General features: G+C 40.7%; 1 protein-coding gene and 1 non-coding gene across 2 annotated transcripts in view; both read right to left on the reverse strand.

The window, feature by feature from the left end:
• ANKRD42 (ankyrin repeat domain 42) overlaps positions 1-18438 on the reverse strand; it is a 44747-nt gene extending 26309 nt beyond the window's left edge. The window contains exons 1-4 of the mRNA XM_049780048.1: positions 18294-18438; positions 14190-14353; positions 7082-7189; positions 1735-1854 (exon numbers count right to left, since the gene is read on the reverse strand). Of these exons, the coding sequence (XP_049636005.1) occupies positions 1735-1854; positions 7082-7189; positions 14190-14353; positions 18294-18336 (435 nt within the window). The 5' untranslated portion in view covers positions 18337-18438. The remainder of the gene's footprint in view (positions 1-1734; positions 1855-7081; positions 7190-14189; positions 14354-18293) is intronic.
• LOC126019186 (U6 spliceosomal RNA) lies at positions 7784-7893 on the reverse strand. Its single transcript, XR_007498937.1, has one exon. It is a non-coding gene; the product is annotated as a U6 spliceosomal RNA (small nuclear RNA).
• Positions 18439-24973: the final 6535 nt, after the last annotated feature.

Raw genomic sequence — 24973 nt, forward strand, 5'->3', positions numbered from 1 at the left:
TTGGTTTTGGTTTTTGGTTTTTGGGCCACAACCACTGACGCTTAGGGTTACTCCTGGTTATGTGCTCAGAAATCACTCCTGGCTTGGGGAAACATGGGACACCGGGTGATCGAACTCAGTCTGTCCTAGGCTAGCACGTGCAAGGCAGATGCCTTACCAATTGCACCACCACTCTGGCCCCAGTGAATCTATTCTTTAAACGCAATATAGAAAATTAACTATAGGGGCTAGAGAGATAGCATGGAGGTAAGGCGTTTGCCTTTCATGCAGAAGGTCCGTGGTTCAAATCCCGGTGTCCCATATGGTCTCCCGTGCCTGCCAGGAGCTATTTCTGAGCATAGAGCCAGGAGTAAGCCCTGAGCACTGCCGGGTGTGGCCCAAAAACCAAAAACCAAACAAACAAACAAACAAAAAAAAAAACCAGAAAATTAACTATAGGACTGGAGAGATTGCACAGAAGATAAGGCACCAGCCTTGAATGCAGTCAACACTGGCTGATTGCGACACTACATATGGTTCCTGAGCACAGAACCAGAAATATGGCCTTAAAGCCAGCTGGGTGTCACCAAAACCAATTAAAGCTAGACACTTCAGAATCTTCCACCATTCCCACCACTCACCTCATTTGTTGCTATTGTTTTTATTTGTTTGTTTGGAGCTATACTTAGTGGTGCTCAGGGCTTACTCTCTTTTAGCAAGCTCAGGGTACTGAGATCAAATCCAGGTCAGTAGCATACAAAGAAACACCCTACACATTGTACTATTACTCTGGCCCACTTTGCTGTTATTTATGCAATTACTAGAGGTCACATAAACACCTGGTTATGGTGTTTGCGAGGAACACCTATTTGGTTGCAGTGCTTAAAAGGGGTCACAATCATCTAGTTACAGTGACTGCACATGTTCTCATCTGGTATGACACTAACTGAGCTCTGGTGTATGTATAAATCCTTATTGAAAAGTTTATGACAGGTATAGAATTACTTTGGTACTGGCACACAAGCTCTCCAGTGTTCAAATTTCCTGGGTTATGGTGCTTGCTCACATAGGACCACAGTACAAATGAAAATCACTTTAGCATCAGGGTTCACAGACAGCAGAGCTGGAGGTAGGATAGCTCATGTGGTAGGATAGCACAAGATGTTCTATGCCACTGAGCTCTGCCCTAGGCTTGGAAATCTTTCTAGTTAAATACTAAATCAGCATGGAAAACCCAAAGCCTCTGGAATTTTTATTTCTAAACCACACCCAGAGGTGCTTAGGGCTTATTCTTGCTTGCTTTGTGCTCAGGAATCACTCTAGGTGGGGCCTGATATGGTATCAGGTATAAAGCCTGTAAGCCACATGCAAGGCAAGTGCCGTATCCACTATACTATTGATCCTCCTTCAATATTTTAAAATACAAAATAACCAATTTTTTCTTTTTAAGGTATATCTAAATTATCACTCCCATATTTAAAGGTAGAAAAGCTGAAAAAGATGGTTGGGAGAGATAATACAGAGGGAAGGATGTTTACCTTACATGTGGATGACTTGGGTTTGATCCCACAGCATCCCATATAGATCCCCAAGAACTGCCAGGAGGGCAAAGTGCAGACTCCTATGTGCAGAGTCAGGAGTAACCCCTGAGCACTGCCAAGAGTAACAACATCAACTAAAAATAAATGAATAAAATAAAAAAAATAAAGCCAATCCTTCTCTTATGATCGGTCTCACATAATACAGATTCCTCACCGCTCCACTTCGAAGTATTACTTGTAGAGTGAAAGAATGTCCATGTGTTGCAGCAAGGTGTAAAGGCGTGCATCCACGATCATCTTGAGCTGACAGATTTGCTCCATTGACTATAAGAGCCTAAAATTTGAGAAGAATGAATATTATAAACAAGTCAAACCACAAGTGCATATGTGTATTATTCAAAAGCAAGTCATTTGTTAACCTAACAATTCAACTTTTATATGTTCATAAATATATATTACAAAGCATATGGAATTCTTTTTTTTTTCTTTTTTTAGCATAGAAAATGTTTGGTATCTTTTTTAACACTGGTATGAAATGTTATCTGGCTTCCATTTATGAAAAGCTAATAATCATCACAAACTATGTGCAGTTATTGTATATTATAAGGCACTATGAAGAGAATATGAAGACAAATTCACTTGGAAAATTAAACATACTCAAAAATAATCCACTATATAAAGAAGACTTTTAGTACACAAAAACTAAACAGTATAATACAAAAAGAACTACACTAAAGCTCTGAGATGAGATCACTTGGAAGAAAAGAAAAAATATCAAGAAAGCAGTTAGCTAATGCACAGAAAAGGAAGGCATTAGAGGAAATTCATTTGATCCTTATTACCTGCCTAAAGTTACTATAGTATTTCCCTTTACACTGTCAATCTCTCTTCTCTCTCTCAAGTGTTTCTTCTTTCTCACTCTCCAACTTCTCAAATTAGAACTCTCAACTTCTCAATGCTTCAGCTTCAAATTCACCTACAAATTACATTGCACACCATCCTGACACATATGGTATATGAAACTACAATAAATCTCCTGATATATGTCTCTTAACTTTAGGTGAGAGATACAGTATAGGAAAAAGTACACTTGCCTAGTACTCTGCTTTCCCAAATTCAATCCCCATCATCACAAATGGTACAAGCTCCTCCAAGAGTGATTCCTGAGCAGAGTCAAGTTAAGTTTGAATATTCAATCCTTTTTTTTTTTTTTTTTTTTTTTTTGGTTTTTGGGCCACACCCAGTGGTGCTCAGGGGTTACTCCTGGTTGTTTGCTCAGAAATAGCTCCTGGCAGGCACGGGGGACCATATGGGACACTGGGATTCGAACCAACCACCTCTGGTCCTGGATAGGCTGTTTGCAAGGCAAACACCGCTGTGCTATCTCTCTGGGCCCAACATTCAATCCTTAATACTTGACAATCTACCCTGTGTTTATTGTTCCTGAAATCTTGTCTCCAGCATCCTTTCCATCAGCCTGGGTCTTTTTTACCTGAATGACTTACAGACACCTTAAATTCAACATGTACCAAAATGAATTCACTACCCTTTTTCTGAAACTACTCTCCCTCTGATCCCTCTGTGTCGAGTCATTCTACCTCAAGACTTGAAATACTCTCTTTGCTTTACTATTGCCTATTGTTCAAGATGTCTTGAATAATTTGTTTTCTTAATGCCACCCTCTAATTTCACCCTGAATGTGATTACATCAATAGCTTCTAATTGGGCTTGTCTTCCCAAACTCTTTGTCCTAAGTAATCTACTACAAGATTTTACTGAAATACTTTATCCCCCAAATAATATTCAAATATACATGTATAAATACCACATATATCTGTATATATATAAAAATCTTTTGCAATAAAAAAATCATTCTTCTACTTCTAAGACATTTTATAAATCTAATTTATCTATACTTATTAACAGTCCATAAAACAACTACTACTCAACCAGCAATATAATGGCACCATTCCTTTTTGCAAGGGCATACTAAAAAGTTTCTATACATTTATAATTTTTATAATACATTTTATAATACAGGGGCACCTCCCACCCTGAACATCTGTCATATGGACCCAACTTAGACTCCATGAGATCAGGCAGCAACTGTCCAATCCCAAGATCTAGACCCCAGACATAGAACTGACACAATTCCCTGCAACAGCACAAGTATCCAAACTCAACCCTGGGAAATTCCTAATACTGCTCTAGCACCATCTTGCGCCAGTTTTGCTATGACATCTTGACAACGAGGAAACAGCAATAACCTGATGTAAGTGCAGGTAAGATGAAATCAGAAGACACATTGCCCTTTGATCTGTGCAAAAACCAAGATCGACAACTACAGAAGACTGACTTTGATAGCCAAGACTGGGCAGTACTTACCCTGGGACCAATAAAAACGACCTTAGCCTAGGCTAGCATCTAGTATAAAATAGTCTAGGCCTAGGCTCTGTATAAAAACCAAGATCTCCAATCCCAAAGGTCTGACTTTGACAACTGCAACGGAACAAAACTTCTGGAAACATAATGAAAAAACTCTATCCCAGGCTTTGTCCTAGGATCTGTGCAAAAAACCAAGACCACCATTTATAAAAGTTTGATTACAACAACAATGATGGAACAGAACCTCTAGAACTGTAAAGAAAGATTCTATCCTAATCTTTGTTCTATGACCTGTGTTAATACCAGGATCTCTAGTTAGAGTGGCCTGATTTTTATAACCACAAGACCTTGAGGTATGATAATGAATGAGTATGAAGCCTGTAGTTGATCCCATGGCAGTATGCTTCAAGGGCAGAGAAATTCAGTATTTTTTCCAGGGGTCTTCAAACTACGGCCCTCAGGCCACATATTGTATTTATTCCCGTTTCTTCACTTCTAAATAAGATATATGCAGTGTGCATAGAAATTTGTTCATAATTTTTGTTTTTACTATAATCTGGCCCTCCAATAGTCTGAAGGACAGTGAACTGACCCCCTGTTTAAAAAGTTTGAGGACGCCTGTTAGACAAAAAAAATTCCCTTTCTAATTTCCCCAATACTTACTGTGCCTTTGAAAAAGAAAGGAAGGGGGCCCAGAGAGAGAGCACAGTGGTGCTTGCCTTGCAAGCAGCTGATCCAGAACCTAAGGTGGTTGGTTCGAATCCCGGTGTCCCATATGGTCCCCCGTGCCTGCCAGGAGCTATTTCTGAGCAGACAGCCAGGAGTAATCCCTGAGCACCGCCGGGTGTGACCCAAAAAACAAAAAAAAAAAAAAAAAAAAAAAAGGAAGGAAGGAACGAACGAATGAACGAACGAACGAACGAATAAACAAACTCTTTTAAGTGGTTGCTGGTTTGGGTTTTTTTTTGTTGTTGTTTGTCTGTGTTTTTTTGGGGGGTCACACCCGGCAGCACTCAGGGGTTACTCCTGGCTCTACACTCAGAAATCGCTCCTGGCAGTCTCGAGGAACCATATGGGATGCAGGGATTCGAAGCACTGTCCTTCTGCATGCAAGGCAAATGCCTTACCTCCATGCTATCTCGCTGGCCCCCTGGTTTGGGTTTTTTTTGACTGTTTTTTGGCTTGTTTTGTTGGTTGTTTTTTTTTGTTTGTTGCTTGTTTGTTTTTTTTGTAGTTGCTGGGTTTTTGTTCTTTTTTTGTTTTGTTTTGTTTTGTTGCTTTGTTGTCATTGTTTTGTTTGCTACTTTTTTCTTCTTTTCTCCCTTCTTCTAAATTGATATTTATAACACCTACATGGACTTCTTCCAGTTTTTTTTCTTTCTTTTCCTTTTTATCTCCAACAGAAATACATAACTTGAATAATCTTATTCAGCTCATAAATTGAGGGGGGAAATGGATGGTACCAAGAACAGACAGTTGTATGAACTTTTAGTGGAAATAAAAAATGATCAGACTTGAATACCAAACCCAAAGTCAACAACAACAGAATCGATACCCAATCTACAACAAGCTTTACAAGTGAGGACCAGTTACACTAGCATTCTGTGGGGGGGAGGGGTAAAGGAAGGAGATATGGGATGCATGCTGGGAACAGGGGTGGAGGGAGGACAACACTCGTGATGGGAATGCCCCTCATACATTGTCACTATGTATCTTTAATATTAGTGTGAAAGATTTGTAATTCACTTTGGCCACAATAAAAATTAAAAAACAAAACAATTACTACTCAGCTAAACTGATATATGCTCCAAATATACCTCATTATTCCAATTCAGATACTCCGCATAAAATTTTGGCATTGAAGTTCACAGGTCAAGTCTAAGTTAAAGTCCTGAATTTGTCACTCAAAAGCAGATACTCAGGGGCTAGAGAGGTGGCACAAGCGGTAAGGCATCTCCTTGTGCACAATAGCCTAGGATGAACCACAGTTTGAACCCCTGGCATCCCATATGGTCCCCCAAACCAGGAACAATTTCTGAGCGCATAGCCAGGAGTAAACCCTGAGCATCACCAAGTGTGGCCCAAAAACCAAAAAAAAAAAAAAGAAAAGGCAGATACTCATCTCTCTAAATCTTTTTTCTAATATATTAACAAAAAGGAAATTCACAAGATAAAATATATACATAGGAGACTATACATAGGAGACTATAATTGATAAATATATAATATTTGATAAATGATAATCATTTGTATTTGTCCCCAGCATGTCCCCTTTCACTGTGCTATCTCTTCGGCCCCTACCTAACTTTTTCAAATCAAACCATTCTCAAAGCAGAAGCAATCCCATAATTAAACCCTGAGAAGAGTCAGCTGTGGCACCAAAACAAGATAAACAAACAACAACAAAAACATAAATCAGCCCATTCCCTTAAATTAAGTTTTATTTCCTCTATTTATGATTCTTCTATCTCCTAAATTCTCTCTTATACTTTCTAATAAACCCTTAATTATATACAATGGTATTACATTTTTAATTCACTGTATTGAGCTCCTGATATTCCAGTGTCTCAGATTTCTTAGAGGGACTGTTTATTTACAGAATTTGCATTCTTCCAAATTCTAATTTAGTTCAATACAATAAGCTTAGTTACTCTAATAAACCAGATCCAGGGGGCCAGAATGATAGCACTGTGGTAGGACATTTGCCTTGCACACTGTCAACCCGAATGGACCCAGGTTTGACCCCCAGCATCCCATGTGGTCCCCCAAGCCTGCCAGGAGCGATTTCTGAGTACAGTGCCAGAAGTAACCCCTGGGCGTCACAAGATTTGGCCCCCAAAAGAAAAATAAACTCCAGATCCTGCAATACATTAATATGTAACTATGCAGGAAACATATACACTAAGAAATATTCGAAAAATCAGGTTATAAAGGATAGATTCTGAGCATAACTGAAACAGTTCTGAAAACAACTCAGAGAACCAACTACTTCAGATAAAAGGATCTCTAGTTTTATACCCTTAGCTTAAGTATGATAGTTCCAAAATAGAACATAGAATTATATAGAACATAGAGCTAAATCAATGGTATCAAATTATTATAACTAAAAAAATTTCCAATAAAATATGCTAAAATAATTGAACTAAAACAAGTAACCTAATCAAGGTTGTAATTACCTGTATACAAGCATCCTGACCCCTGATTGCAGCTATGTGAGCTGCTGTCCAACCTCTGGTAGTCACTTGTGTGATATCAGCTCCATGCCAAAGGAGCCAATGAAGACACTAGATTAAGAAAATAACCATTAAAAAAAAAAAAAAGAAAATAACCATTAACAATTACTTTGGTAGATTTTTATAAATATTTGTAATTAAAATTTAAATATAAAATTTTATATTTATATAATATATAATTTAATATATAATTTATATTTAATATAAATATATTTATAAATATATAAATATAAATATATAATGTATTTAATTTATAATATATAATTTAAATATAAATATATAAATGTTTTAATTTAGTTTATAAAAATATAGTTACTACAACCTGAGAACCATCATAAATAAATGAGTTGGTGTTTGAAAAACAAGGCACAAGCAACCAACATTTGGTCTTATTGTTGGTCATATAGTAAGGAGAAGTAAGAACTATGAAAAATTAAGAGATCACATTCATTGTCCATAATATGAAGATGCTTCTCAATCCCATCCATATGCTGGATAAGATTAAAGCAATCAAATTAAGCAAATCAAAATGAGAGTAAAGAAATCAAAATTCTTATGTTCAGCTAGCACAGCAAAGTCAAATGAAATGCACATAAAATTTCCTTAAGGGGTATCAATTTGCAATCTTTACCACAAATTTTTTTTTAATTTTCGCAATGCTTCACAAATTTGCATGTCATCCTTGCACAGGGACTGTGTTCATTTTTTTCTGTATTGTTCCAATTTTTTAGTATATGTGTTGCCAAAGCGAGCACTACCACAAATTTTAAGATGTATCTAAACACTTCCGTATCAGAGCAAACACTATTGAGGGAACTGTACACTAATAATAATAATAACAAGCAGCTTATCAAAAATGGGAGAGTAAATTCTATATTTATTTCAGGCTATGTTTCAAAAAAACGTAGAAGGAGGGAAATAGTAAAATGAGCAGAAATTAACAGCATAGAAACCAAAAAAAGCAATCCAAAGAATCTATAAAATCAGGAGTTGGTTCTTCAAAAAATAAAACAATATAGATAGTTAAATCTCTAACTAGACTTAGGAAAAATGGAGGAAATGTTCAAATAAATTGGATCAGTGATAAAAGGGGAGAAATTACAACAGTTCCTTCATAAATTTAAAAAATAATGAAAGATTGCCATGAACAACTTTATGCTCTTAAACTGGAGAGAACCTAGAAGGAATGAAAAGACTCCAAGTTCCCAAAGCTGGAAGAGGAGGAAATATAAAGATTAAATGGGCCACACACAATTAAGGAATTGAAACAATAAATAAGCATCTCCCCAAGTGGCCAAAAAGATAGTACAGCAGCTAAGGACCTGCCTTGGATATAGTCAATCCGAGTCAATCACTGGTATTCCATGTTTTTTGTCAAGATGATCCCTAGGTACTTGATGTTTTTCATTACTATTTTAAATGGAAAAGACTTCTTGATTGCTTTTTCTTCTGATTTTTTTCTTTGATTAAAAGAATGCAACAAATTTTTTGTAGCAGCCACATTGCTATATTGTTTTATTATTAAAGTACTTGCCATAGAAATAAGGTAAGAAAAAATATCAAGAGCATCCACATAGAAAAAGAAAGAAGTAAATAAAAAACAGACTGATCAATAGCCTAGACATGAATATTCAGAGATGAACCCATAGGTTTATGGTCAATTTTGACAGGAGCAAGAAATACAAAGTGGAGCAAGGAAAAGCTCTTCAACAAGTGGTGCTGGGGAATCTGGTGAAATACATGCATAAAAATGAACTCAGACCTCTCTTTAATGCCATGCACAACGGCCAAATCAAAATGGATTACAGATTTTGTTACCAGAACTGAGCATAAGGTACATAAAGAAAATGAGAGAAAGAACACTGCATAACATTGAAGCTAAACACAGCTTCAAGGAAAAAAACACCACTGTCCAAGGAAGTGGAAGCAAATATAAACACATGGGACTACATTAAACTGAGAAGACAACATTAAACTTCTGAAATTCAAAGAAAACAGTAACTAGGATACAAAGGCTACCCACAGAATGGAAAAAACTAATCATCCAATACCCATCAGAAAAGGGGTTAATAAAATATATAGGGGCCAGGCGGTGGCGCTAGAGGTAAGGTGCCTGCCTTGCCTGCGCTAGCCTTGGATGGACCGCAGTTCGATCCCCCGGTGTCCCATATGGTCCCCCAAGCCAGGAGCGACTTCTGAGCGCATAGCCAGGAGTAACCCCTGAGCATCACCGGGTGTGGCCCAAAAACCAAAAAAACTAAAAAATAAAAAATAAAATAAAATAAAATATACAAGGCCCTGGTAGAACTTTGCAAAAATACATCTAACCCCATCAAAAAATGGAGAGAAGAAATGAACAGACTATTTCCTCAAAGAAGAAATACAGATCGCTAAAAGACATATGAAAAAATTTTCCACATTACTAATCATTAGGGAGATGCAAATCAAAACAATGAGGTATGACCTCATACCACAGAGACTGACACAAATATCTCTCTCTCTTTCTCTCTCTCTCTCTCTCACACACACACATACACACTGGCACAAATCTCACACACACATACACACATGCACTGGCACAAATCACACACACACACACACACACACACACACACACACACACCAAGAACAACCAGTGCTGGTGTAGATGCAGGGAGAAAGGAACTCTTATTCACTGCTGGTTGGAATGCTATATAGTCAAACATTTCTGGCAAACAATATGGATATTCCTTAAAAAAGTGGAAATTGAGCTACCATATGATACAGCAATACCATTCCTAGGGTACAACCTAGGAACACAAAAACACAATACAAAAAATGCCCTGTGTATTCCTATGTTCACTGTAGCACTTTTTTTTTAATTGTAGCACTTTTTATAATAGCCAGAATCTGTAAACAAGCCAGGTGCTGGAAAACAGATAAGTGGCAAAAGAAACTGTGATATATATACACAATGGAATACTATACAGCTGTTAGGAAAAATGAAGTGAAATTTTCCTATACATGGTTGGATATGGAGACTATTATGATGAGTGCAATGAGTCAGAGGGAACTAGACACACAATAGTCTCATTCATCTGTGGTATTTAAGAAAAATAAAAGACAATAGAGAGGCAGACCAGAAGGACCAGCCCATGATAAGAAGCTTACCACAAAAAGTGGTAAGTGCAATTAGATAAATAACTGCACTAACAACTACCATGACAATGATAGTGAGAGAGCTGTCTGTCCTAAAAACAGGCAGGGAGTAGAGGAAGAGGAAAATGGGGAACATTGGTGACAGAAAAGTTATGCTGATGAAGGGTGGTGTATATTCGATGACTAAAACCCAACTACAAACATTTTTGTAATCATAGTGCTTAAATAAATTATAAAAAAAAACAACACTAATACCTAAGATTCTCTATACCTAATACTTAATAGCCAAAGAATTCCAATCCTTTATAAACTCTCCTACCATCAATGTATTTCCAATTCAATTCATTACTCAATTCAATGCAAATTGTCACCAGTTGACTTTGTTCTATCATTCTGTGTCATCCACAAAAATAGATAGGTCCAAACTCTTTTAATGTTATTACTAGAAATAAAAGTTTACATAAGAATTAATGGCCTTCATCTAGATCATAGTGGGCACTAAGTCCCTAACATTCATCATTCATCAGTTAATTTTGTATAATATTCTATGTAGTCTCTAGCATTAAAACATCTTGGTTTAGACATTAAAAAAAAACAATTAGTGGGGCTGGAGAGATAGCATGGAGGTAGGGCATTTGCCTTGCATGCAGAAGGATGGTGGTTCGAATCCCGGCATCCCATATGGTCCCCGAGCCTGCCAGGAGCAATTTCTGAGCCTATCACTGTTTGAAGATGGACAGGGAAAGAAAAGACCAATTTCTAGCCTAATTCTTCAGAGATTGGCAGCAGAACTCAGTACAAAGAATCACCCAAAGCACAGCAAGAACACAAAAAACTCAATGAGGAAGACATGAAAAACTCACTCAGTTCAATAAGTAAAAAGAACACAGAAAGATCAACCAGCACCAACCACCTCAGTAAATTCTCAAAGAATGGCTGTAGTGAGTGACATTATAGTGAGGATATGTAATGAGCTCATAGAAACAGTGGCATAGGTAGTCAGCAAAACACAAGAGATACTCCAAGATGAGATGGAGGAAACCTCTTGTAAACAGAAGGTGGGGAGTCTGAAAAGAAAGGAACAACCTAACGGAACAATGAGATGAGTTCATGAGGAAAATTAAAAAATCATTGGAGTCCCTGAAGTATATAGGAAGTCAAATCTAATTAAAAAAAATAGTTAAAGACTTCAAAAATTGAGGAAAAAAATAGATGGTACCAGGGGGCAGTCTCATGAGCATGAGAGGAAATAAAAAGTGATCAGATCTAAATACCCAACCCAAAGTCAACAACAACAGAATCAAGAGACCCAAACTACAACAAGCTATACACAAAAGGGACCTGTTACACTAGCAGTCAAGGGGCTAAGGGTAGAGGTACAGGATGCAAGCTGGAAACTAAGGTGGGGGGGAGGTGGGAATGGCACTCATTCACTATCACTATGTATCTTAAATACAAAGTGAAAGACTTGTAATTCACATTGATCTTAATAAAAAATTATTAAAAATAAAGAAACAATAGTTAAAGAATCATAAAGAATGTTCTAGAGTTGAGGGCAACCAAATACAAGGCCAGAGGGGCCCAGCAAAAATAGTCTCAAATAGGAAAACTACAAGACACACTGTACTTAAAATAACAAAAGTCAAAGATAGAGACAGAATATTGCAAGATCTTGGGGCCAGCGAGGTGGCGCTTGAGGTAAGGTATCTGCCTTGCAAGCGCTAGCCAAGGAAAGATCACCACCACGGTTCGATCCCCCGGCGTCCCATATGGTCCCCCCAAGGCAGGGGCAATTTCTGAGCCCTTAGCCAGGAGTAACCCCTGAGCATCAGATGGGTGTGGCCCGAAAAACAAAACAAAACAAAACAAAAAAAAAAAAACCAGAATATTGCAAGATCGGAGAGTTAAAAGAACAGATAGGACAATTGCCTTGCATGTAGCCAATCCCAGCACCCTTTAAGGTGACCCTTAAAGAGAGCAAGAAATAAACCCTGAGTATTGACAGGTGCAGCCCAAAAACAGAAAGAGGGGGAAGAGACAGAATATTAAATGCAGCAAGATCAAAAGAGAAATAGAAAGAGAATATTCAAAGCAGCAAGATTTAAAAAAAAATTTAACTTACATACAAAGGAAAGCTCATAAGATTAAAAAGAGATCTATCAGGGGCCGGGCGGTGGCGCTGGAGGTAAGGTGCCTGCCTTGCCTGCGCTAGCCTAGGACGGACCGCGGTTCGATCCCCCGGTGTCCCCAAGAAGCCAGGAGCAACTTCTGAGCGCATAGCCAGGAGTAACCCCTGAGCGTCACAGGGTGTGGCCCAAAAAACAAAAAAAAAAACAAAAAAAAAAAAAAAAAAAAAAAGAGATCTATCAAATGAGACTATGAGTCAGAAGACAATGGAGTGATATAGTACAAAAATCCAGTGAACTAACCACATCACCAAAAATACTTTATCCAGTTAAATTATCATTCAGATTTGAAGGAACAATGCAAGCACTTCAAGGACAGGCAACAATTTAGGGAATTTATAGCCTGGAAACCTGTCTTGCTTTCAACGAGCATCTTTTAAAGGCAAGACAAATTTCTAAGCATTTGGCATTGAATATGGTACCCATTCATGTTGCTATGGTTGCCCTCTACTAGATTAACAAAGGTTTGCTTACTCCAGGTAGCTAAGGGATTTTATACATTTGCAATAATGAATTAATTTTCACTTATATTGAATATTCTATACCTGATAAGGTAGATTATTACATCCACTGAGATTTTTTTTGTTAGTTTGTTTGGGGTCACACCCAACAGCGCTCAGGGATTACTACTGACCCTGCATTCAGAAATCACCCCTAGCAAGCTTAGGAGACAATAATGGGATGCCAGGGATCAAATCAGGGTCGGCCTTGTACAAAGCAAACACCCAATCTGATGTGCTATCGCTCCAGCCCACATCCACAATGATTTTTATTATAATCTTTTACATATAAAAAACTTTTATAGGTCTTAAAGTTTTAATTTTCTTCACTCTTATTAAATTTAATATTTGTAGAATTTAAGTATTTGATATAAATTTTAAATTCTACTAGTACAAAATTATTCAAAATATTAATTTTTAACTTATATACCTGCTAAAAGAAGACTTAGTTTGGGGGGAAAATTGTACTTTATCAAGACCTCAGTCCTATTTATTAAATTTTGTTTGTTTTGTTTTTGGGTCATACCCAGCAGCGCTCAGGGGTTACTCCTGGCTCTATGCTCAGAAATCGCTCCTGGCAGGCTCAGGGGACCATATGGGATGCTGGGATTCGAACCACTGACCTTCTGATTGCAAGGCAAATGCCTTGCCTCCATGCTATCTCTCCAGCCACCTATTTATTAAATTTACAAAAATATAATTTTATAAATTTATCTATTTATTTTATAAAGTATAGTTTTTTACCAAAAAATTATAAAAGTGTTACCAATTGTAAACTTACTTAAGCATAATAACTTATTTTAATTTTTTTTTTTTGTGTGGTTTTTGGATCACACCCGGCAGTGCTCAGGGGTTATTCCTGGCTCCAGGCTCAGAAATTGTCCTGGCAGGCACGGGGGACCATGTGGGACACCGGGATTCGAACCGATAACCTCCTGCATGAAAGGCAAACGCCTTACCTCCATGCTATCTCTCCGACCCTATTTTAATTCATTTTTATGTTGGGGTTTTTTTTTTTTTTTTGGTTTTTTTTTTTTTTTTGGTTTTTTATTTGGGTGCCACACCCAGCAGTGCTCAGGGGTTACTCCCGGCTCTCAGCTCCAAAAGCAGTCTTGCCAGGTTTGGGAGACCATATGGGATGCCAGGAATCAAACCTGGGTCAGCCACATGTAAGGCAAATACTTTACCCACTGTGCTATCTCTCCAGCCCCATATTTGAATTCTTACCTCTAAACTTCCAGAATGTGCTGCCCAATGTAAAGGGGTAAATTTATGGAGTACATCAACTTCATTAATATTTGCTCCGCGTTCTACTATTTCTGAAAGTTGTTTCACATCTCCAACTCGTACTGCATCATATATGCTACCAAGATATAACTTCTTCCCAGAACCTATTGAGAAGTCAAATTGTTTTTATTTAAAAAGAAAAGGCACTAAGGCAATGATTCAAAACAAACAGTAAAATTGCTTTGTTTTTCCGATTGTTTTGGAGGGCTACACCCAAACGTGCTTAGGTCTTACTCTTCTCTCTGTGCTCAGGGGACTATGTGGAATGCAGAGGGTCAAACCTGGGTCTGCTGCATAAAAAACTCCCTACCTACTGTACTATCTCTCCAGCCCCCATAATTTGGGGGGGGGGTTGCTATTTTTGTTACAGTGTGCCAGGGATTAAACTTCAGTCTGATGCAAGGCAATTGTCTTACTTTTTCTATTCTCTCCACTTCCCCATTCTTTCTGAATATTTTGTTTGGGGGAGGGTATGTTACACCGAGCAGTGTTCAGTACTTACTCCTGACTCTGTGATGAGGGATTACTCCTGGAGAGCTCCAGGAGTCATATAGAATGTCAGGGATAGAGCCCTGGTCGAACGTGTGCAGGGCAAACACCCAATCCACTGTCCCACTTTCCAAATATTTTACTAGAAAGATTTCTTGTGATTACATGTTTTTGTTTGTTTTTGTTGTTTTTGGTTCACACCAGCTGCGTTCAGGGGTTACTACTGGCTCTATGGTCAGAAATCGCTCCTGACAGGCTCCGGGAACCATATGGGGTCCTTCTGCATGCAAGACAAATGCCCTACCTCTATGCTATCTCTTTGGAATGCATAAGGAAGTGGCATGGGGCCAGAACAACAGTACAAGGGGTAAGGCACTCGCCTTGCATGCAGAAGACCCAGGTTGGATATCCACAGCATAAAAGGTCCCCTGAGCATCACCAGAAGTGATCCCTGAGCACAGAGCAGGAGTAACCCCAAAATGGGTTAAGAGTCATAGGCACATCAGGGGTGATGCTGGTGGGGTTGTAGTGGTAAGCAGTTACTTTGTTTTTCATTACTATAAATACTTGTACACTACTGTAAGCATATCGCCTAAGCTTAATTTAAAAACGGGGGAATGAAGTTTAAGCCAGTAACAAAATGCTGTGTTCAGGTCTTATTCCTAGAAATGCTTAGAGGACCCTCAGTGCTCAGAATGAAACCAGTCAGCTGCATGCAAGGCAAGCACTTTAATTCTTGCACTATCGTACAGCCACTATAATTATAAAATGATATTAGAATTAGGCTATCGTTGAAATTGTTGGACTTAATCAGAAAATAGGAGTACTGAGATATTTTAAACAGAAAAAATGTTAATGATCAAACTTATAACACTGAGTATATATGACTGGCTGTATCAGAGGAAAGCAAGATTAGAAATCAAGAAGCAAAAAAAAAAAAATCGAGAGGCAATATTAGAAATTCAGAGGTGGGGCCAGAGGAGTGGTGGCACAGCAGTAGGGCATTTGCCTTTCACACTGCTGACCTAGGACAGAACGCGGTTCGATCCCCCAGCATCCCATATGGTCCCCAAGCCAACAATGATTTCTGAGCACATAGCCAGGAGTAACCCCTAAGCGTCACCGGGTGTGACCCTCCCCCAAAATTCAAAGGTCAAGTTACAGTAGCCTCTCCCCCAAAAGGCTGGGTTCTCCAAATAAAGGAATGGCAGTATTGGGGTTGGAGAGATAGCATAAAGGTAGGGCGTTTGCCTTGCATGCAAAAGGACGGTGGTTTGAATCCCAGCATTCCATATAGTCCCCTGAGCCTGCCAGGAGTGATTTCTGAATGCAGAGCCAGGAGTAACCCCTGAGCACTGCCAGGTGTGACCCAAACCCCCTCCAAAAAAAAAGAATGGCAGTATAAATAAGTGGGGAGACATATTCAGATATATCCCGATAATTTCTGAATGGTTTACATAATAATAAACTATTATGAGGGGAGAAACAGGAGATAAGGAGCTTGCCTTGCACATAGCTGACCTTAGTTTTATCCCTAGAACCCCATATGGTGTGTCTCTTCCTGCCTCCTTCCCACCAGAAATGGTCTCTGAGTGCAGAGCCAGGAGTAAGCTCAGCCAGGCATGGCCAAAAGGTACAAAAATCTAAAAAATAGACTCAAGTCTGAAAATTTTGGTTTATTTTAGAAAAGCTTAAGACCTACCAGGAATCTTTTCTCTTATGGGAATTCATAGCTATTTGTGCTTTGTTGCCACAGAAATTTGGTGTTAAGAATATTATTTATTACTTTAGTAGTGCCAATGCAATAATTAGTTTGTGATTTCCTCACAGGGATGAAGTATTTCCAACTGTGCAAGAGAAAATAACATTGTAAACAGATGATGAATTGATTTTGGAGGAGATAAAATTAGGGAGAGGGATTACTCTCAGGGGCCTGACAATTACCAATGTGATGTCCTACTCCTAAAACACTGAAGACCAGAGAGGACATATATGTACATAATAAGGGCTGGAGAGAGTACAATAGGTAGGGTGCTTGCATAAGACTCTGCAATTATAATGTGGAGTTCTGATCTCAGCTATAGGAATCTCAACGTGAGCAAGTCTTTTTGGATCTCCATCCTCACCACCAACACAACTGGTGGCAGCCTACTCTGACTGCACAATGCTCTCTTAATACTCCACATTATTTGCTCATCTTCTCTCTTCCTCTCCAGAAGTTGAGGCATGTATGGCTGGCCTGTCTTCTTTACTGAGGGAAGAGCAAAACACATGGACTCCAAGATTGCTGATTTCAAATGGATGAATTACAAAAAATGTGGGAGTCACTAGGAGGTATGGAGGTACACTATATGAAATGATGAGAACCAGTGAGGTCAGCCTCCTGTGGGGGATAAGAAAGGAAAAACTAGCCTCAAAGGTAGTAGAAAGGAAACATACAAAAGGAGAGAACCCAACATCTCTGAGAGCAAGAGTGGAATTAAAGTTGCAGGGAGGAAATAGAGATATAGGGCATTGTCTTTTATGGCCCACGTGGGTTCCATCCGGCCACGATACTTGATTTCTTCAAGCCCCCACTAGGAGTCAGCCTTGAGAATCACTGTGAGAGGTCCCGAAACCAAAGGAGCAGGTGGGGCAACCGCATTAGAGAGAATGATCTGGGTTCAATCTCCAGGAACGCACATGGTCCCCCCAAGTCCCTCTAGTAGTGCTTCCAAGGCACGGGGCCAGGCGTAAGCCCTGCAGTTCTCCTGGTGAGATTCAAAACTAAAAAATAACGGTGAGGAATCCGAAAGCCCAGCAAAGAGATCCTAGGGATATGCAGCGGCTTTGCAGAAAGAAGGAAAGGGATGGGCTGGACCTATAGTACAGGAACCTAGTAGACAGCTGACTCGGGTTTGATCCCCGTCATCCATCAGAAATAATTTTAGGGGCCGGAGAGATAGCATGGAGGTAAGGCGTTTGCCTTTCATGCAGGAGGTCATCGGTTCAAATCCCGGCGCCCCATATGGTCCCCTGTGCCTGCCAGGAGCAATTTCTGAGCCTGGAGCCAGAAATAACCCCTGAGCACTGCCGGGTGTGACCCAAAAATCAAAAAAAAAAAAAAAAAGAAATAATTTTAGAGCGCAAAGTCAGGAGTAACCTCTAATCACCACGGGGTGTGCCTCCCGCCTCAAAAATAAAGGGGGGGGGGCGGAGAGATAGCATGGAGGTAGGGCGTTTGCCTTGCATGGAGAAGGACGGTGGTTCGAATCCCAGCATCCCATATGGTCCCCCGAGCCCGCCAGGAGTGATTTCTGAGCGCAGAGCCAGGAGTAACCCCTGAGCGCTGCTGGGTGTGACCCAAAAACCAAAATAATAATAGTAATAATAATAATAATAATAATAATAAAGGGAGAAGGAAAGCGTCATGAGGGACCATGACACTGGAGGGTGGCGACAGGTAAGGCCAATCATCCCTGCAGGAGGGTGAGGGCGAGATGCCCAAGGTGCCCAGGAGACGCCAGGAAGAAGGGAAGAGCAGGCGGCGGATTCGGTGCCCGAGGTGGCACTCACAGGGGGGCGCCGCAGCCTCCCCAAAGTCGACGCGCCCGGACATGGCAGCAGGGTCTGGGGAGCCTGAGGCCAACGGGGCGTCGTCTTCGAGGGTCAGGTGCTCCTCGTCGGCGACTCCACCGTGGGGGCTCCTGTTGCCTCGCGGCCTGCGGCTGGTGTGGCCGTGGGAGTCGCACCGCCGTCTCCCCCACCAGCCAGGGGCGTCCCAGTGGGCGCTCAGCCCCGACGAGACGCTCGCCGCGTAGCCAGGGTCTTCACTCGCGCTGTCCCAGCAGCTGCAGCCTTCATGGACACTCGAGCCCCGCCAGGCGTCGCTGAGGCCAACCTTGCGCGGGCCGGGCCGGCCAGCCCCGACGTCGCTGCCGAGGGCGAGGAGGCCGCGGCTGCCTTCGCGGAGGTCGCCTGCGTCGAGTCCCCTCAGGCTTCTCTTCGCGGCGTCGCCGTCATCGCGGCCGCCGTCTCCCGCGTCTCGCTCCTCAGCGACCCAGAGGAAGTTCTCGCCGGTCTTTCTGCAGCGACATCTTGGGAAGCCCTGGCGGATCCCCTGCGCGCCTTCGCCGCAGCTCGAGGCCTGGTCTTCCTCGCTCAGGCTCTTCCCCTCCGAAGTGCAATGAGGGGCGAGTGACCAAGCGCGGTAGTTCCGACGGCGGCGGCGGTCCTCGATCCCCGCTCCCCGCCACTCGCTGTGTTGATGGTGGGAGCAGCTTTCTTCAGAACCGGCCCGATCCCAGTCGCTTTCCAGCGTCCCGACGAGCGAGCTTCCTCCGAGGGGGTGATGGAAAATAAAAGAATGAACCGTCGCCTAGAAACGCGCAAACTTCCGGTGGCTCGATGACGTCATTTCCTGGCGACGCACCGTCACTTCCGGTCCCGCTTCACCTTTATCAAGGTTTCTTCGCTCGTGAGGCCAGGTTCGTGCGCTGGGCTTCCCCAGCTCATCGTGGGGTGGGGATGGGGGCTGCGCAGCCAGTTTTACTGAGTCGAGAGTCTAGGGGGAACCTGGCGGCGATCGCTCCCGCCATGGCGCTGGACGCAGGCCAGGAGGGAGGCCCTGGAACTGCATGCAGTCTCTACGTAGGTGACTGGCGCGGGGCCGGGCGGGGCCTTTCGTCCTTGGCTGAGCTGATGCTCAGGGATGTTCGCCGCTGTTTGGGGCCTTTGCAAAAATCCTTGCATTGCAGCAAGACCTGGTGGAGACCAGCTCAAGAAGTGGCTGCTCTTTGAAACATTTGTTTTCATGAATGGATCTCTAGTGTCAGGCTAAATTAGGAAGCGGGCGGTACCTAATTCTGACAGTCACCCAAAGTAGGTCTTCATCTAAGCAAGTCACTGGAGAAGCAATGGACGCATCTGTACGGTTCTAAGGCTGAGTCAAACAGGTAGGTACTAGTGCCGGTGTAGAAACAGGGTCACTCGACAATGCCTGTCTGAGCCTGCCTTGTAGAGTCCAGGTTCATTGTACACCTAGAGTGTTCTATTTCTTAAAGCGTGGCACAAATTATTTTTTGCCAGCTTTATTGCTTAACATGTGTTCTTCCATTTGGTATTTAGTGCGAGTAAATGGATCAGTTTTATGAGGGGGGAAGGGGAGGCAGAAGTGTTTTTGTTTGTTTGTTTTGTTTTGTTTGGAAGAGGCGCTATACCCAGCAGTGCTCAAGGGTTATTTCTATCGGTGTTTAGGGGCCCTTATGGGAAGCGGATATCAAACCCGAGTTGTTAGCATGCAAGTCAAGCCCCCTACCTGCTGTACTAAACCTCTTACCTTTGGTCAGGTTTTGTGCTACCAGTTGAGAATATAAAACTTGCTATTCTTTTAGGCATTTTTTACTCATATTTTTTTTCTTCCACATGCATTTCTTGCTACAAGTTGTCTTCCTCCTCCAGCATGAATAGTGTCTTGGAAACACCTTTTTATTTTATTTTTGCATCTCTGCCTTTACATGTATGAGCTGTTCTTTGCAGAGAGGTTTCAGGTATCATCCCCTCCCCCCCCCTTTTTTTTTTGATGTGGACCTTTGTGGAAAATTCCCCAAACTCTATTTTTTCCTTCTCATGGTTCAGAGATTGTCTTTAACTCCCATAACATCTTGCAACAATATTGCTTTCTGTTTTCTTGGTAATCCTTAAGAATGCATATCAAGTACTAAATACCTGAAAGATTCCAAGGTTTTTGATTTTTGCATACTCTATCTATACCTCAAAATTGGAATTTCCACAGTCTTTAATAACTGCTTATCGCTTTATTATGATATGTTTAACAATTTGTCCTCCAGAACACTGCTTCTGGAAGATAGGGTCTGTGTCATTCATTATTCACCTTACTATATTCCTCAAAACATCTATAACACTTAATTCACAGGCAGGAAGGGCTTAGTTACTCTTCTTTGAGTGAGTTGATCATTTGGTTGTTCATTGAATGAATTGATAACCTAAAAATAAATTCACACTTTGGAGGAATTTCTTGACAACTGGAACAACTTAAAAATTTGTCTTTAACAGACAGTTAAGTTCATGTGGACCAATTTTTCTTCTAAATTAATTGTAAATCACTTCAAACTTAACCATATTTGTTATTTCTGTTTTCACAGATGAAGAAACAGCTCAGATTTGGCCAAGATTACATAAGTAGGAAGTGAATTGGAATTCACTGACTTTCTCCAAATAGTGAAGTGTTTATACCAATTAATGTTCATCTTTTTTTTTTGGTTTGGTTTTAATTTTGGGGCCACACTTGATGGTGCTTGTGTTATTCTTGGCTCTACATTCAGGGTATGATTCTGACGGTGCTCCAGGGACCCATATGGGAATCTGGGGATTGAACCCAGGTTTGCTGCAGCAAGGCAATCACCCTACCCTCTGTGCTATCACTCTGGTCCATGTTGACATTATTTTTGCTCTATTTTTTGTTACGTTAAATGGAGTAAAGGTACTGAAACAATGGAGCAACAAATGAACAACCCTTAAAAGATATACTTATGGCAAGATGGATAAAAGCAGAAACCAAAGCAAAGAAATAGGAAAGTAAATTTTCCTATTTAAGTAAACTTAAAAAGAATTAAAAATAAAAGCATGAATTATAGGGGCCAGAAAGATAGCACAACAGTAGGTCATTTGCCTTGCATGTGGCTGACCCAGGACAGACGGTGGTTCGATTTCTGACATCCCATATGGTCCCCAAGCCTGTGAGTGATTTCTGAGCACAGAGCCAAGAGTAACCCCTGAGTGCAGCAAGGTGTGACCCAAACCCCCTCCCCAAAAAAACCCAAAATTATAGTGTAATAGGAAACATAGTTAATAATAATAGTAGCTGGTATTTAGATGGATTACTCACTTTGGGGCCTGAGCAATACTACAGCAGGTAAGATATCTTTAAAAATTAACATCTGGGGAGGGGGGAAAAATTAACATCTAGGGTCCGGAGAGATAGCATGGAGGTAAGGCGTTTGCCTTTCATGCAGGAGGTCATCGGTTCGAATCCCGGCGTCCCATATGGTCCCCCGTGCCTGCCAGGAGCAATTTCTGAGCCTGGAGCCAGGAATAACCCCTGAGCACTGCCAGGTGTGACCCAAAACACACACACACACACACACACACAATTAACATCTAGGGACCGGAGCGGTGGCACAGTAGAGCCTTTGCCGTGCACACGGCTGACCTAGGGCAGACCACAGCATCCCAAATGGTCCCCCACATCAAGAGTGATTTCTGAGCACATAGCCAGGAGTAACCCCTGAGTGTCACCGGGTGTGGCCCAAAAGCAAAAAAAAAAAAATTAACATCTAGAAGGATTCAGGGTGATAGCACCGTGGTAGAGCATTTGCCTTGCACGCAGCGGACTTAGGTTCAATCTCCAGCATCCCATATTGTCCCTCAAGCCTACCAGGAGCGATTTCTGAACATAGAGCCAGGAGTAACCCCTAAGCGATGCCAGGTGTGTCCCCAAAACAAATAAAAATGTAAGATCTAGGAGCTGAAGTGACATAGGGCAATTGCCTTGCACATAGCCAACCAGAGTTCAATCCCTCGTGTTCCATACGGTCCCCTGAGCCTGCTAGGAGTAAATTCTGAGCACAAATAAGGAGTAATCTCTGCACCAAGTTTGGCTCAAAAGCTAACAAAAAATTTCTATTATTGACTCAAAAAGAAAATTTATATTGATGAAGTTTTATTAGTAAAGAGATTAAAAATAGCATTTAATGTCCTGACCTAATTATAGTGACCTCAATTCACTATTTTGAGAGTTTGGACCAGTATAAAAATAGAGACCAGAGTGATAGCACAGCTGGTAGGGTATTTGCTTTGCATGCAGCCAATGTGGGTTCAATTCCCAGTATCTTACATGGGTCCCCAAGCACCTCCAAGAATGATCCCTGAGCACTACTGGTATGGCCCCAAAGAACAGAAAATAAAAGATAAATGAGGATTGGAATTAAAAGGATAGATAGTAAATGAGTTTGGGAAATCTAAGAGAATTATAAAATTACATTTAATAGTAGAATAAAGAATTCATTAAGCTGATAAATTTTTGGCACTATACAGAGCCTAGATTTTCTATAAACAATGTTTAAACCTGGCTGTGCTCATGGCTTACTGTTGGCTCTATGCTCTAGGATCACTCCTGGTGAGGTCCAGGGAACCAAAGGGATCCTAGTGATAAAGCCAAGGTCATCTATATGCAAGGCAAGTGCCCTACCTGCTGTACTATGGCTCTAGCCCTGAATTTGTTTTTTTTTTGTAAAGGAAAAATAGTCACATTAGTAACAACAGTGAAATTTAAAAATAAACTAGCAGGAAATTATAAAACTTAAAAGAACCATAGAACTTTTTATTATTATAGATGATGATTCAGATAAATAGGAAGATAATACTGGGTTCCTATATGAGTAAGCTCAGTACTTTGTTTTTAGCTCATATCTGCAATGATCAGGAGTTACTTCTGGCTCTGCATTCAGGAATTAACTTGTGTGCTTGGCCAGAGGGACCATATGGGATGCCAGGGATTGAACTCTAGTTGACTGCACTCAAGGCAATACCCTACCTGGTGTACTATTTTTTTCAGCCCCCAGTATTTTAAAGATAGAATTCTCTTCAAACTACAAATCTGTTAGATTTGTTTTCTTTTTTTTTTTTTTTTTTTTTTTTTTTTTTTTTTTTTTTTTTTTGGTTTTTGGTTTTTGGGTCACACCTGGCGACACCCAGTGGTTACTTATTTCTGGCTCCACGTTCAGAAATTGCTCCTGCCAGGCTTAGGGGACCATATGGAATGCCAGGAATTGAACCCAGGTCCATCCTGGGTTGGCCACATGAAAACAAATGTCCAGCGCTGTGCTATCATTCCAGCCCCAAAGATTTCAAGAAAAAAAGGAGGGGTAGTAGGGAGAGATTTAGGCTATACCTAACTGTGCTTAGGACTTACTCTTAGTTCTGCACTTGGGGATCATTCCTGATAGATCAGGGGACCATCTGGAATACCAGGAATTTAACCAGGTCAGGCAAACATAAGGCACACACATTACTTATTGTACTATCTGGCCCCTCAAGTAGAAATTCCAATATAACTTTTACTAGAAATTTGCGATATGGTTTAAAACTACATGGCAGAATAAATGTGTAGATAATCCAAAAAAATTTTAATAATATATGTGACTCATATAAATACATTTCTCAGGACTTAGTCTCAGCTTGTGCTCAAGACTGGTGCTCTGCTTACAAGAATCACTCCTGGTGGGGCTCGGGAGACCATGCCAGAGACTGAACCAAGCTAAATTTCATGCAAGGCAAGCACCTTACACACTACTATATTGTTCTGACCCAAAAGCCATATAATTTGGGACAGGTTGGTAACAGTACTCGGCAGATTAGTGAAATAAACTTGAACCAAGAAATCATAGTGTATACATTTTTTTAAAGGAGCATGTAGATAAATGGAGAAAATGTATATTCAGATACCAAAAAATTTATAACATAGAAGGAAATGTAGAAAAATTTATCAATTTGAGTAAGGCCTTACTAAACAAATAAGCCCCAAAGACTACAATGAAGACATTTTTCAGTATATAAGTACTTGAAGTGCTGCAAAATACATTGCTGTAAAGGTAAAGCAGATTTGACATTTGTTATATTTTGTTTGAGGGCAGTAGTGCTCAGGGGACCTGTAATTGAATCTGTGGCTCCCACATATGGACTTCGAATTATTTGAATCATTGAACTAGCTCCTTCCTTTAAAAAAATTTTTTTTGTTTGTTTGGTTTTGGTTTTTGGGTCACAGCCGGCAGCGCTCAGGGATTACTCCTGGTTCTATGCTCAGAAATCGCTCCTGGCAGGCTCAGGGGACCATATGGGATTCCAGGATTCCAACCACCGACCTTCTGCATGTAAGGTAAACGCCTTACCTCCATGCTATCTCTCCAGCCCCACCTTTAAAAAATTGAATGATACAATAGAAAGATGAAGAAAAATAAGAGCAGTTAACATGGTCATAACAATAAACAGCTGTTTGCTCCTTGGTGCATCTATTCAAAACTAATAAGATTATTAATATCTGAAAGACAGTACATTAGGGAAGGTGCTTGACTTGTACGCAGCTGATCCAGGGTTCAAACCCCAGCATCCCATATATTCCCCCAAGCACCTTTAGGATTGACTTTTTTTTGTTGATTTTTTTGGGTGGGGTCACACCC

Source organism: Suncus etruscus, chromosome 9, assembly GCF_024139225.1.
Source record: "Suncus etruscus isolate mSunEtr1 chromosome 9, mSunEtr1.pri.cur, whole genome shotgun sequence".
In the NCBI taxonomy this organism is placed as follows: Eukaryota; Metazoa; Chordata; class Mammalia; order Eulipotyphla; family Soricidae; genus Suncus; species Suncus etruscus.